Source organism: Ctenocephalides felis, unplaced genomic scaffold (genome assembly GCF_003426905.1).
Source record: "Ctenocephalides felis isolate EL2017-DRISC unplaced genomic scaffold, ASM342690v1 CF-g0.4_SCAFFOLD_01170, whole genome shotgun sequence".
Lineage (NCBI taxonomy): Eukaryota > Metazoa > Arthropoda > Insecta > Siphonaptera > Pulicidae > Ctenocephalides > Ctenocephalides felis.
Window position 1 is genome coordinate 81,257,394 of NW_020537324.1, and position 14,179 is coordinate 81,271,572.

General features: G+C 27.8%; 2 protein-coding genes across 2 annotated transcripts in view; both read left to right on the forward strand.

Annotated features, from left to right (window-relative positions):
* The window catches only part of LOC113367762, an 83,008-nt gene extending 78,131 nt beyond the window's left edge, over positions 1–4,877 (forward strand). The window contains exons 3-5 of the mRNA XM_026609342.1: positions 38–569; positions 3,034–3,163; positions 4,806–4,877. Of these exons, the coding sequence (XP_026465127.1) occupies positions 38–569; positions 3,034–3,163; positions 4,806–4,830 (687 nt within the window). The 3' untranslated portion in view covers positions 4,831–4,877. The remainder of the gene's footprint in view (positions 1–37; positions 570–3,033; positions 3,164–4,805) is intronic.
* The window catches only part of LOC113367185, a 103,502-nt gene that overhangs the window by 46,668 nt on the left and 42,655 nt on the right, over positions 1–14,179 (forward strand). The gene's annotated exons all lie outside the window — the stretch shown is intronic.

Genomic DNA, 14,179 nt, shown 5'->3' on the forward strand with positions numbered 1-14,179 from the left:
ATTGCTGTTTTATAAAAAAACATTTATCTTATTTTAGGTGACCTCTCCATCCGAGTTCATCTACAAAACCCACCGAGGCTTATCATGTCACTTCGAGATACCAAACCACAACACTTTGTCAACACAGCTGGACTACCTATCAAATCTCACGCCCCACAGCCAAACCTACAACAAAACCTCCAGAAACAAAAGAGATCTCCTAACCAGCCTGGATGCCACCAAAAAATTCCAAATGAACTACGATGAGTACCTCCTTCGCCAAGAGTTCCACAAAAGAAATTACAAACACGAAGCACTGATGAGAGCCCATAATTTGAGGAAACATAAACTAAATAGGCAGCACACGAATGTGAAAGTTTCTAAATTGATCACGAATCAGGATAAATGTGAATTGATCAGGTTTTATGGATGGATGTTCACCTTGGCTTATATAGCTTTTGTGATTTTTTTGGTGAGGTTTCTGATTTTGTGCGAGTCTGCTGTTTTTACGATGTCTCTGATCACTATGGCGTTGCCTTTTGCTGGATTGTACTGGTCGGTGTTCAAATTGGTGCCTCAGGGGAATGTCGGTAAGTAGAAAAGATTAATGCAGTAAAAAAGGATTAAAAATATTTTTAATATTTACAATTACAATAATGTAATTAAAGTCATACTTTAAATATGACATGATCGGTTTGTCATTGTAATTAGCATTTTGGACTTGAAACTTTATTAAAGAAATGAAGTAGTTTCCGATCAGTAATTATCGTTCACACAGTGTACTATGAAATATTGCTTAAAATCATAATAATTTCCAACGTTTTTTTAACTGACTATTCATGGTTTTCATTTCAAGTGCAAAAATATTGTCACCTAATTGTCTATTATGGCCTCAAATATTTTGTTTGATGTCTTCTACAAAGTCTAAAGATTTTGTCACATCAACAAATGAATATTTTTTAGAATTATAATAATTTACTAAATTTGTTCCAACTTATTGATCAATATTTTCATTATTCTAAAGCGATTTAAGTATACATTTGTGACCACACAAAAACTCTATCTATTACACAAAATTACTCTATCTATTTGTCTATTTTAGACCTTGAATATTTTTTTTATATCCTTGTGGATGGATTTGTTTGTAGGGATAACAATCTCGAGTAATTTCATTAAAACTAGCAATAAATAAACTGCATAGATGTCCATTATGAAATATATCTGTATATAAATGTTTTCTCGTTTTCTACTTGTCGAGACCTTTCAAATGATACCCCACATGCCATAAGAAATACAATCTAAAAAATTTTAAGTAAAACTTCTTTAGGCACCTCGGCTATAAATTTGTAAAAAGTGTTGGTTTTAATATTTGCTAAAGTTTTACCCGTTAATTAATAAAAAAAAATAACATTCTAATATTGTTTGCAATAAAATATAACGTTTTTATTACAAAGATACAATCGAAAAATCGTAAAACTTTTTTAGACACCTCGGCTATAAATTTCAATTATAATATTGTTTGCAGTAAAATATAGCGTTTTTATTACAAATAATCATTTTTTGTGAAATTCGTTTTCTACTCGTCGAGACCTTTCAAATGATACCCCACATGCCATAAAAGATCCAATCGAAAAATTTTGAAGTAAAACTTCTTCAGATTCCTCGGTTACAAATTCGTAAAAAGTGTTGGCTTTAATATTCGCTAAAGTTTTACGCCTCAATTAATAAAAAAGAAATAAAGTTTAACATTCTATTTTTTGCAATAAAATATAACGTTTTTATTACAAAGATAAAATCAAAAATTTTTGAAGTAAAACTTCTTTAGACACTTAAGTTCGTAAAAAGTTTTGATCGAATTTTAGTATTTGCTGCAAAAGTTTTACTCAATTTTTTAAGCAAAAAATCTTTAAATTTACCATTCTAATATTTTTTGCAATAAAATATAGCGTTTTTATTACAAAATAATCATTTTTTGTGAAATTCGTTTTCTACTCGTCGAGACCTTTCAAACGATACCCCACATGCCAATAAAGATACCATCGAAAATTTTTGAAGTCAAACTTTTCTAGACACCTCGGCTACAAATTCGTAAAAAGTGTAGGTTTTAATATTCGCTAAAGTTTTACGCCTCAATTATTAAAAAAAACAAATTTAACATTCTATTATTTTGCAATAAAATATAATGTTTTTATTACAAAGATACAATTGAAAAATTTTGAAGTAAAACTTCTTTAGACACCTCGGCTACAAATTCAAAAACAGCGTTGGTTTTAATATTCGCTAAAGTTTTACGCCTCAATTATTAAAAAAAAAGAATAAATTTCAACATTATAATATTGTTTGCAATAACGTTTTTATTACAATATAATCATTTTTGTGAAAATCGTTTTCTACTAGTCGAGACCTTTCAAACGATACCCCACATGCCATAAGAAATACCATCTAAAATTTTTAAAGTAAAACTTCTTTACACACCTCGACTACAAATTCGTAAAAAGTTGTTGATTATAGTAGTTGCTACAAAAGTTATACATCCCAATTATTAAAAAAAAGTCAAATGATTCTACAAACTATTGTCGTGCTTGATCTCTTATTTAGAGTAATAAATCTGAATATCAATTCATTCTGCATATTTATAACAATGTGAAACTTTGTAATACTTTACGTTCAGGATTCAGTAAAATGAAATTCTAAGCTTTGACATTTGAACAAGAACAGTTGTTTCACTCGTCAAGTTATTGAAATTAACATACATTTATTGACTGTTTGTTTGTTTTGACTATTTCGCTGGCGATACAGTCTTGTTCTTGAGCAGCTGTAGTATGTGTCTAGCTTATAAAAATAATTTCTAAAAACATATAGTAACCACGAATAATACAGATTATTTTAATAAACTTACGTTTCTTACACGGCACAGATTTTTCATTCGTTATTCGCTTTTTTCCGTTGCATTTGCACAGATTTACTCCCTAGTCGCGCCTAAAAAAGTTTTCCTTCAAACACATTTTTACAATTATCACCTAATAGATTTTGATTTCTTTTTTGTGATTTCAGCTATAGTCGAATGGGGGCCTGCTGTTACTGGTGAAATGATTTGCTGTTTACTCGGATTACCCATAGTTATGCTGGGTACAATTTTGTTATGCAAAGCACATTTCAGAGACTGCAAGCAAATAAGTTATAGGTAATAATTATATATATATATATATATATATATATATACTAGCTGACCCGGAATTCGTCATTTTGCCGTCAAATTGAATTGACACATTTAAATATTCAAAAGTTTGTTATATTATTACCGCATTATTTTTTTAATTACGAAGAAAAATCCCATAATTCATTTTAACTATATTGCTATTGGCATGGTCAACGAATTGACTGATATTGAAAAAAAAATTGAGAGAGTGGAAAATGTTACAGCTTTGTATGGTACCTAGTTCCCTATCAAAAACTGTGGAATTTTCAGATTTTAATATTTAATTTCTCATTTTTTGCAAAAATTACTCCTTAAAAAAGCTATTTATAAACTATGCATCGGGGATTTTTTTTACAATGGTAAAATAGGAAGGGTGTGCAACATTGATAAAAATAAATTGTTTTTTTTTTTAAGTAAAATTCATGCTTTATTATTAGGTCAGGAGAATGTAAAAAAAATTATCAACTAGTTGGTACTGGTATTTTGCCTTGAGGCAAGTTACATGAACTTCCCGATATGTGTAAATAATCGACTTGATCAATAAAAAATAAATTAATTTAGTGGATTTATTACACATCATTGCAAACGAACGAACGAACACGTTAACTGGGAGTATTTTCTAAGAGCATATTTTCAAAAATCAATAATTATAATTATAATTGAACCAGTTTCCGTAGGACTTTAATAGTTTACTATGTTCAAGACCAAGTATACTATCGTTATACCAACTAAATCATATAATTTTAATTTGAACAAACGTCAAGAAAACTACTCATTTTCTCAAACTTTGATGAATTTTTAAAATTAAACTACTTGTCGTAAGGCCGTAATATTTCAGTAAGTTCTATAAGACCATGATATATATCGCCAAAAAAAGTTCCATAAAAATCGACTCAATTTTTTTTTTCAACAGTTAATTACAAGAAAACGGTTCGGTAGATTTTCACCTAAATCTAATCATTATATTCCCAACTAATGTCTTTCGAACAGTTTTTTGATTTTTAAAATCGATTCGGTAGTATGAGCTTAAATGTGGACGAAAGGTTTAACACTTGTTTCCAAATTACAAAGAAACGGCTTGGCAGATCGTCGCACAAAACTGACAAACGATAGTCCTCATCGAGATACATCGAATGGCTTTTAAATTTTTGAAATCAGTCCAGCCGTTTTTGAGAAAACGTCGATTTACGGCAAAAAATCTGTTCACATACACGCACACACACACACATACTTTTTCCAAATTTGGTCTCATTCGATTCAGAATGGCTTGAAACGTCGAGAAAACATAAAATTAGCGAATCGGATTTTTTGATGAAAACATAAACTTCTCCTTCGGGAAGTTAAAAAAAACTTGTACAAAAATTTAAAAAATTAGTTGGGGTGGACAACCCTCATTTAAAAAATGTTTTTGTAGTCAAATTTAATTTTTTCAAAAACTGCTAGAAATCTTAATATAGATAAAAAAATGATTTGATTATTAAAATTACTATTGCAGAATAGGGGTTTATGGTTGTAGGGTGAAAATTCAGAACTGCACGTGTTTTTCAATTATAATTTCAGTTTTTAATTATTATTTTGATATATTGATAAACTATGATCATAATAATAATTTTGATTTTGTTTCTAGATCGTTTGATTCAGGAATGGCCTAGTCGATATGGAGATTTTCATGTACATAAGGACTAAAAAAATTATTTATATATATACATATAGGTATGTATAAAAGTACTTCATCATATGCAAAGATTAAATCAGAAAAACTACAACTTTTCGTGAGAAAGTTTTACAGGAAGCTTAACAACAATATGAAACACGAGATGAACCAAATATCTTATATATATATATATATATACATATATATATATATATATATATATATATATCTTAGCATGTGTCAAGGGTAGTTGCTGAGTTCATACATCTTTTTTTTATGAAGTATCAAAGTGCTCGAGTGAATGTATTTCATGCTTGCTTAATGTAATTGCAATGCAAACTATATAAAAAAATTCTTTAAAACTTCTTTTCACTAAAATTTATATAAAAAATGGCCTTAAATTCTAATTTCCACTCACAAACAAAATTTCATTTAAATTCGACTGCCACATTGATATTTCTTTTACCCGTGTAAATAATTCCAATTTTATATAAATTAGCAAACATTTTGAGACATAAAAGTCACAAAGTAATTTGAGTCGTCTAATATGTGATTGTATAAAAATTCTATATAGTATTTAAATACTGATAAGGCAGGGATTTTTATTAAAATAATTTTTAAATTATAAAATTCTTTGTCTTTGTGTTGATAAATGTTTATATAATATATTTTTCATACTATATATAAATGTAGATGTAAATAAAAATATAATATAGGCTTATATAATTATATATATATATAATATATATATATATATATATTAATAGATCTCGAGCACATATACATTTTGTATAATAAAATTGTCTTCGATTCAGAATATTCCATTCGAGTTAATTTATTTGTATATGAGCTCGAGGCCTTATAGGTTTCTATAAACAAACCATGTCCATTATAAATTTTAACCGACATGCTCAAATTACAATTAATTTTACTTAAATATATTGATTGTTAGTCGATTAAGAAACAAATTATTAAATTATACAAGTTATTCTAAATATTGGCTTTAATAAGGGTTGTTTTCATATAAATTTGGCTGAAAGCTTTTTCAAATGTTTTATAATTTTGTCATGATAGGTTATAAAATTTTGTCTAGTATTTGATATACGTTTATTTGGAGTCAAATTGTAAAAATTAACAAAGAATTTATATAAATATCTATTATATATGTATATATATACGTGTATATATATATATATATATATATATATATATACGATGACAGTTTTGTCGAATTAAAAAAAAAGATTAAATAACAAAATTATTTATTCCATTGAACGTTTCGACACTTGATGTGTGTCATCATTCAGTAATCTAAAAAACATATTACATAAATACAAAGTTTATGATAAATATAAATATATAAACAGGAGGATATTATACATACCAAACCAGGAAAAACAACAGAAAAAATTAATTATGATATAAAATTGATTGAACACTAAATTTGTGTAATTTTTTTATATATATATATATTTTTTTTTTTTTTTTTTTTTTTTTTTTTTTTTTTTTTTATTTATATATATATACATTATTTTCATATCTCAGTCAAGCAGAGTTGCCTGGTATGAGAGATTATGAAAACAGTTTTCATATAATATATACATTTCATTTGACTATAATATCTATTTCATTAATATAATATCTATATATGACTAAAAATATCTTTATATATAACTCTTCAGTCTTCTTTATCTTCAATTTCCTTATATTTTTTTTTTATTTTTCTTTTAAATTTATCGTCATCTTTGGTCATCTTAATATTGTTTGGCAATTCGTTATATGTTTTGCTGGCACTCCATATGACATTTCTCTGAAATTCTTCTTTCTATTGTGTTCAATGTGAAAATTGTTGTGTTGTCTAGTGTAGGTTCATGTATATCTTGATTTATGTCTATTGTTGTGCTTGTTTTAATTCGGTTAAATTTCATTTGTGTATTAGCATTTCTCTATTTTAATTATGTTATTTAGTGAAAGATTATTTGTTTCTCTCTGTAAGTATTTGGTGGGTGTTAGATGTGGAAATTGTATGCTATTTTGGTGGCTTTATTCATTATTCTCTGTATGTCATTTAAGTTAGCTTTAGTGTTTGGCTCCATGTTGTTATTCCATATAAAATTATAGGTATTATTTGCGTTTTAAGAATTAGTATTTTATTTTTTTTGCCGAAAGAGTGGATCCTTTTCAATGCCCCTGTTAATGTTCCTATTTTTCTTTTTATTTTGTTTATATGTTCTGTCCATGTCAATTTGTCATTTATTATCAGTCCTAAGTATTTTATGCTTTCCACTTCTTCTATTTCTCTATTATTTACTTTAATATTTAGTTTAGTGTTCTCGATATTTTTTTTATGTTTGAAATATATGTAATTTGTTTTATTGATGTTAATTGTAAGTTTATTTTTAGTTAGCCAGTCGGTGTATGTTTTCATGTCTGTGTTTATTGTATCTTCGAGCCTTTTTTTGTCCTTATCTGCATATACTATGGCAGTATCGTCTGCATATAGTATGTATCTGCCCTTTAATTTTACATCTTTTAGGTTATTGGTATATAGCAGATATAATAAAGGACCTAAAACAGAACCTTGTGGGACTCCACAAGTTATGATATGTCCCCCACTTGTGCAATTTCCCACCTTCGTCCTTACCACCCTTTCCACGAGAAAATCTTTAATTATGCTGTAATACAAACCTACTACACCCAAATCTATTAATTTGTTGAGCAATATGTCATGATCTACAGTGTCAAAAGCTTTTTGTAGGTCAATAAAAATTGCAGCTGTATGCATATTTTCCTCAAGGTGCTGACTGATGGTATTAGTCAAATCTATTAGGGCACCTTGAGTATTTGATGAAGGGAGGAAACCATATTGGTGTTTATCTATTTTTTGAATGAGCAAATTTAGTAGTCTTTCTTTAATTATTTTTTCATATATTTTGGAGAATGTATTAGTTATTGTAATTGGTCTGTAATTATTTGGATCTGTTTTGTTTCCTGCTTTAAAAATTGGTTTTATTGTAGCTGTTTTGAGGCACGACGGAAAAGTACCCCTTTTTATGCAGTTATTGATTAAAAAAGTGAGTAGAGGAGCTATTTGATAAATTATTTTTTTATAATTCTTGCTGTTATTTTATCTTCTCCAGGTGCAGCGCTGTTTTTCAGGTTTTCCACAATTTTTATTATTTCTTTTTCATTTGTTAATTCAAAATTTTGTTTTTTGTTTTCAGGTCTAGATATTGATGATATGTAGTTGCATTGATCTAGTTTTTCTTGTAGTTTGTTCCTATTTCGGCAAAATGCTTATTGAGATACTCCGCAATGTTTTCCTTTTCCGTAAGAAATATGTTTTTATCTTGATGTTTAATTTTTTTAATACTGTCTTTATATTCATTTTTATTATTTCCCCCCCTTAATGATTTGTTTATTAGCTCCCAGATTTTCCGAGGATCATTTTCACATTTTTGTGTTTCTTCTAGATAGTACTGTCTTTTTGCTTTGTAGATCATATTTTTTATATCTTTTTTTATATTATTATATTTTATTTTTATCATAAACTTTGTATTTATGTAATATGTTTTTAAATGTGTTGTTTAAATGTGGACGAAAAGTTTAACATTTTTTTCCAAATTACAAAGAAACGGCTCGGCCGATCGTCGCACAAAACTGAGAAGCGATAGTTCTCATTGTGATACACCAAATGGCTTTTAAATTTTTGAAATAGGCTCAGGCGTTTTTGAGAAAACGTCGATTTTTGGCAAAAAATTTGTTCACACGCACACACACACACACATACTTCTTCCAAATTTCGTCTCATTCGATTCAGAATGGCCTGAAACGTCGAGAAAACATAAAATTAGCGAATCGGATTTTTTGACGAACTTTTCCTTCGGGAAGTTAAAAAATGTGTTGTTTTTTTTCTACTTTGGTATGTATTAATATTTATATTTGTTCTAGTAGTAATCTTGTAGTTTTTTTTTCAAAACTTCAATATTTTTTTAGAAATTATTAACGTTCTGAATGATGACACACATACGGTATCGAAACGATAAATAATTTTAATGCATTTTATTTCGACTGTTTGACTGCAAATAAACATTTTAAAAATATAATTCATCATCAAGCAAATTAAATTTCTAAATAGTCATTTTCATATTCGAGACCAATATTTATAAATTTGCCAGCATGTTATTTATATTTATATATATATATATATATATATATATATATATATATATATTGATGTATATATATACACAATTGTATATTTCTATTTCTATTATTATTGTGTAAATATCTAAGCTACAAGAGATTTCCATGTTATTTGCTATTGAAACATAAAGACAGTACTATATATAAACGAATTATTGTTGACATAATAAAATACATAAATAAAATTAAATAAATAAAAATATAACTGTGTTGAACGAATAAATTTATAAAAAAATTAATATCTAGAATTAGTAAATTTAAACGTGCCAATTATATAAAATTTGCTAACTAATGTACTGTTAATGTTGCTCAAAATAAACTATGATAAATATTTATACTCGTTTGTAATAAGATATATATATATATATATATATATATATATATATGTATAAATTAATTTATTTTTAGATATGGTTAATTTAGGGTATATTTTGGCATACCTTAGGAAAAATTGATGTGTTTATGTGGATACAATTTTTTGTCGACGAATTCGGATGCACGGATCAACCGATTTGAACAGTTCAAAAAACATTCGATTCCTTTTTATGGAGGAAATTGGTGATTAGTTTTTGGCAAAGGCAGGTTCAGCCGTTACGAAGATACGGAGCAAAGAGTGCAGAATATACAAATCGAGATTTTGAGCGAACGGAGTGTCCGATTTCAATAATTCAAAAAACGTTCAATTCGTAGTGATGGGGAGAAGTGATTATCTTTTTTGGAAAAAGCAGGTAAAGCCGTATTGCAGATACCGATAGCTAAATATACAAAAAGGGCAGTTTTTGAGAGAACTAAGCATTCGATTTGAATGATTCAAAAAACTTTCTGCTTATGTTAGCTAAACTATTACTTTTGAATTTTTTTTTTTTTTTTATTATTTTTTAATTTCCATTTTTTTCCTAAATTTTATTCTTCGAATATTTCACGATGGTACGGTAAGTTCCAGCAATTTGCCATAAAGGACTATGTCATACACTACTAGTTTATATTTCTATAGATTCCGTACTAATGATTATCCGTTAGACTGCGACGCGGCGCTTATGCGCTTCGATGTTTTGTTTCTAAAACAGCTACACAGCACAATTGCTTTGAAACGAAAACGTCAATTTCCTAATAATAATGTAATACAAAAAGAATCTTTTTTCTTCGAAGCCTTTAAAATTTGCAACTTGCCTTGAGGCATAATGTGTCATGCAAAGAGAATCTCGATTTTCAAAAAATAATGAAATACAAAAAAATCAAATTTTTCAAAAATAACAATTTTCTTTTCAAAAATTTAAAAACGTTCAAAGCCTTTAAAATTTGAAATTTGCCTTAAGGCGCAATGTCATACAGCATGATTGCTTTGAAAAGAACATCTCAATTTTCAAACAAAAAAAAAAAGAAATTAAAAAAAAAAATTTCAAATAAGTCAATTTTTTATCAAAAATTTAAAAATGTTCAAAGCCATTAAAATTTGCGGTTTGAACGAAGTCATGCAGCGCGATTCCTTTCAAAAAAAATTCTCAATTTTCAAAACAAAAAATGAAATACAAAATAGAACAATTTTTTCAAGAAAAATCTCAATTTTTTATCAAAAATTTAAAAATTTCAAAGTCTTTAATATTTGCAATTTGTCTTAAGGCACTATGTTATGCAGTGCGATTACTTTCAAAAAAAATCTCAATATTCAGAAAAAAATGAATTACAAAATAGAACAAATTTTTCAAGTCATTTTTTTTCAAAAATTTAAAAATTTTCAAAACCTATTAAATTTGGCATTTGTCTTAAGGCACGATGTCATGCAGCGCGATTGCTTTCAAAAAAAATTCTCAATTTTCAAAAAAAATGAAATAAAAAATAAAACAATTTTTTCAAGAAAAAGTCAATTTTTTATCAAAAATTTAAAAATTTCAAAGTCTTTATATTGCAATTGCCTTAAGGGGTTAGGGGTCCTTGGGATTTTTGAAAAATCGATTTTATTTTTTGCATTTTCATTAAGGGTAACATTTTGAAAATATTCTCTGAAAATCAAGTGATCCGATGATTACTTTTTGAGTTATTGGACTCTTACCAGAGCGTTGACGCAAGTGGAGAGCTCGATACTTATACTCAAGATCATTCTCCCTCACCTCCTGATGTTTAAACGCTTCAAACCGATTTACGACGATCTCAGCAATGATAATTACTTTCAAGATGTGTAGTTCAAGATTAAATCCATAATCAGAAAAAATAAAAGCTTCAACCAACTAGTGTAAAAAATATACTAGAAACCGTGAATACTAGTTTACTATCGTACAAATTGCTGAATGCATATACATAATTATTATTATTGATTATGGATACCCTAAAACCTAATTGTGGGTATAATTCCCATTGGTATGCTGAAACATTGGATGCTGCACGTGTGAAAGTGGCAGATCAGTGCGCCAACGAGAACACTCGGGAGGCCAGAATGCTTCATAGGCAACAGCAAATACAAATTTTGGAAATTTGCACAATGACTGATGGACTATTATATGGCCGAGATATAGATGACTCGGTTTAAGTAATTCAATAATTCGAATTTCTGTACGTAAATCCAATGTGAAACTTTAAACGCGTTTTTCTCAAAACTATGTTTTTTGAAACGGTGACCACTGTAACTCGAAAACCACTTAGTAAATTTTAATGAAATCATACAGCTTTTAGAATACATATAAAACTCTGAAACTCTGCTGATCGAAGAATTTTTATTTTTTCAAAAATTTGAATTTTTTAAGACCAATTAACTGTTGATTTTTACCCAAAAATCTAGAATTTTCTTTCTGATGCTGCCATTTTGTTAATTTTTGCAAAAAAAAGAAAAAAACCTCGATCCGGCCCGGGATAACTATTCATAAAACTAGTTTTTTAATTTGATTGATTTTAGATGAATCTCCAAGGAGTTATGATGGTCACCGCCAGGACCGTTTTTCGAGACAGGGTCAACAAAAACAGCTATAACTTTGGGAATATTGATTTTTTTTTTCTGAAATTTTTGTTACATCAAGTCAAAACATTGTATAATAATGCTGTATTAATATTTTTGTAGAAAAACATTGTTTAATAACAAAAAAAAATACTGAAAACACTCATTTTTTCGTGCCTGCAAGTACCCCTAACCCCTTAAGGCACTATGTTATGCAGTGCGATTACTTTCAAAAAAAATCTCAATATTCAGAAAAAAATGAATTACAAAATAAAACAAAATTTTCAAGTCATTTAAATGACTTTTTTGAAAAGAATTCTTTTCAAAAATTTAAAAATTTTCAAAACATATTAAACTTGCTATTTGTCTTAAGGCACGATGTCATGCAGCGCGATTGCTTTCAAAAAAAATTCTCAATTTTCAAAAAAAAATGAAATACAAAATAAAACAAATTTTTCAATAAAAGTCAATAATTTTTCAGAAATTTAAAAATTTTCAAAGTCTGTGGAATTTGCCTTATGGCACAATATCAGGCAGAGCGATTGTTTTCAAAAAAAAACTCAATTTTTTTTTAAAAAAATGAAGTACAAAAAAATCTTTCTTTTTCGAAAAGACAAGATTTTTTCAAAAATTTAAAAAAATTTAAAGCCTTTGAAATTTGCAATTTGCCTTAAGACACGATGTCATGCAGAGTAAATTTTTTGAAAAGAAAATCTTAATTCTCAAAAAAAGAAATGGAATACAAAGAAAAACAAATTTTTCAAAAATAGTCAATTTTTTTCGAAAATTTAAAAAAAAAATTCAAAGTCTTTGAAATTTGCAATTTGCCTTAAGGCAAGATATCCTGCATCGCGAGTGCTTTGTAAAGAAAATCTCAATTTTCAATATAAAAAATGAAATACGAAAAAATCAAAATTTTCAAAAAAATTCAAAAATTTAAAAAAAATTCAAAGTTTTCAAAATTTGCAATATGCCTTAAGGCACGATGTCATGCATCGCGTGTGCTTTGTAAAGAAAATCTTTATTTTTAAAATGAAAAATGAAATACAAAATAAATCAAATTTTTCCAAAAAAGGCAACATCTGTTCAGGAAATTTAAAAAATTTCAAAGCCTTTAAAATGTGCTTCAATTCTTGGAAAAAAAATGTCACACGTATATGACTGATATTAGATCTCCTCTCATTCAGACAAATATCTGACATGGATCATGGGAAACTTTTTAGCGTCAGACATTTATGACTGACATGGCAATTAGCATTTTAATTGTAATATTCAATAAAGTTTGGGATAAGGGGCCTTAGGACATACACCGTGTATGTCTTAAGGGCAGCAGGTGATTATATTATATATATATATATATATATATATATATATATATATATATATATACGTGGTCTGTTCAAAAAGTACCCGGAATTTTCGTTTTTTCAAAAAATATTTATTTATTCGTCTACATTATGTGGTCCCCTTCAAAGTAGTCCCCCCCAGATATAATACACTTATGCCAGCGTTTTTTTCCAATTTTCGAAGCACCCTTGATATTCACTTTTTGATATGTCCTTGAGCACTCTCAGCGATTCGGCCTTATTCTTCAATCGAGGAAAACCGCCGTCCTTTCATGGGTCTCTTCAACTTTGGGAATAGGAAAAAGTCACACGGAGCCATATCTGGTGAATTTTGCACTTTGCAACACTTTATTTCATTTTTACGCAAAATTTAATACAAATTCTTTGACTTTTCAATTCTTCCATTGTAAAAATCGCTGATGAAAATTTCATCATACTTTAGGGGCATGTATACCAACACAATAAAAAAAAATTTTGACAATCAGACACTCCAGACCCGCGAAATTTAATTATTAGTAATTCCGGGTACTTTTTGAACAGACCACGTATATATATATATATATATATATATATATATATGTGTGTGTGTGTAATATTTAAACTATTTATTGGGGATAATCAGTATATTTGTCAAATTTTTACAAAAATGAACCTGGACCTAGACAAAAAGGTTGAACGATAATCAACAGTGAAATATTATTAATTAAATTTAAGTTATACCAATTTATTAAAACGACACTTAGAATAGTTTTTATTATAGAAATCTTTCCACCACCATACACAAAACCAGTATAGAGACACATACCCAAAAATAGTCAACCCCTAACATTTTACGCAGCCTTTCAATAATTTAACAAAAATCCTTGATC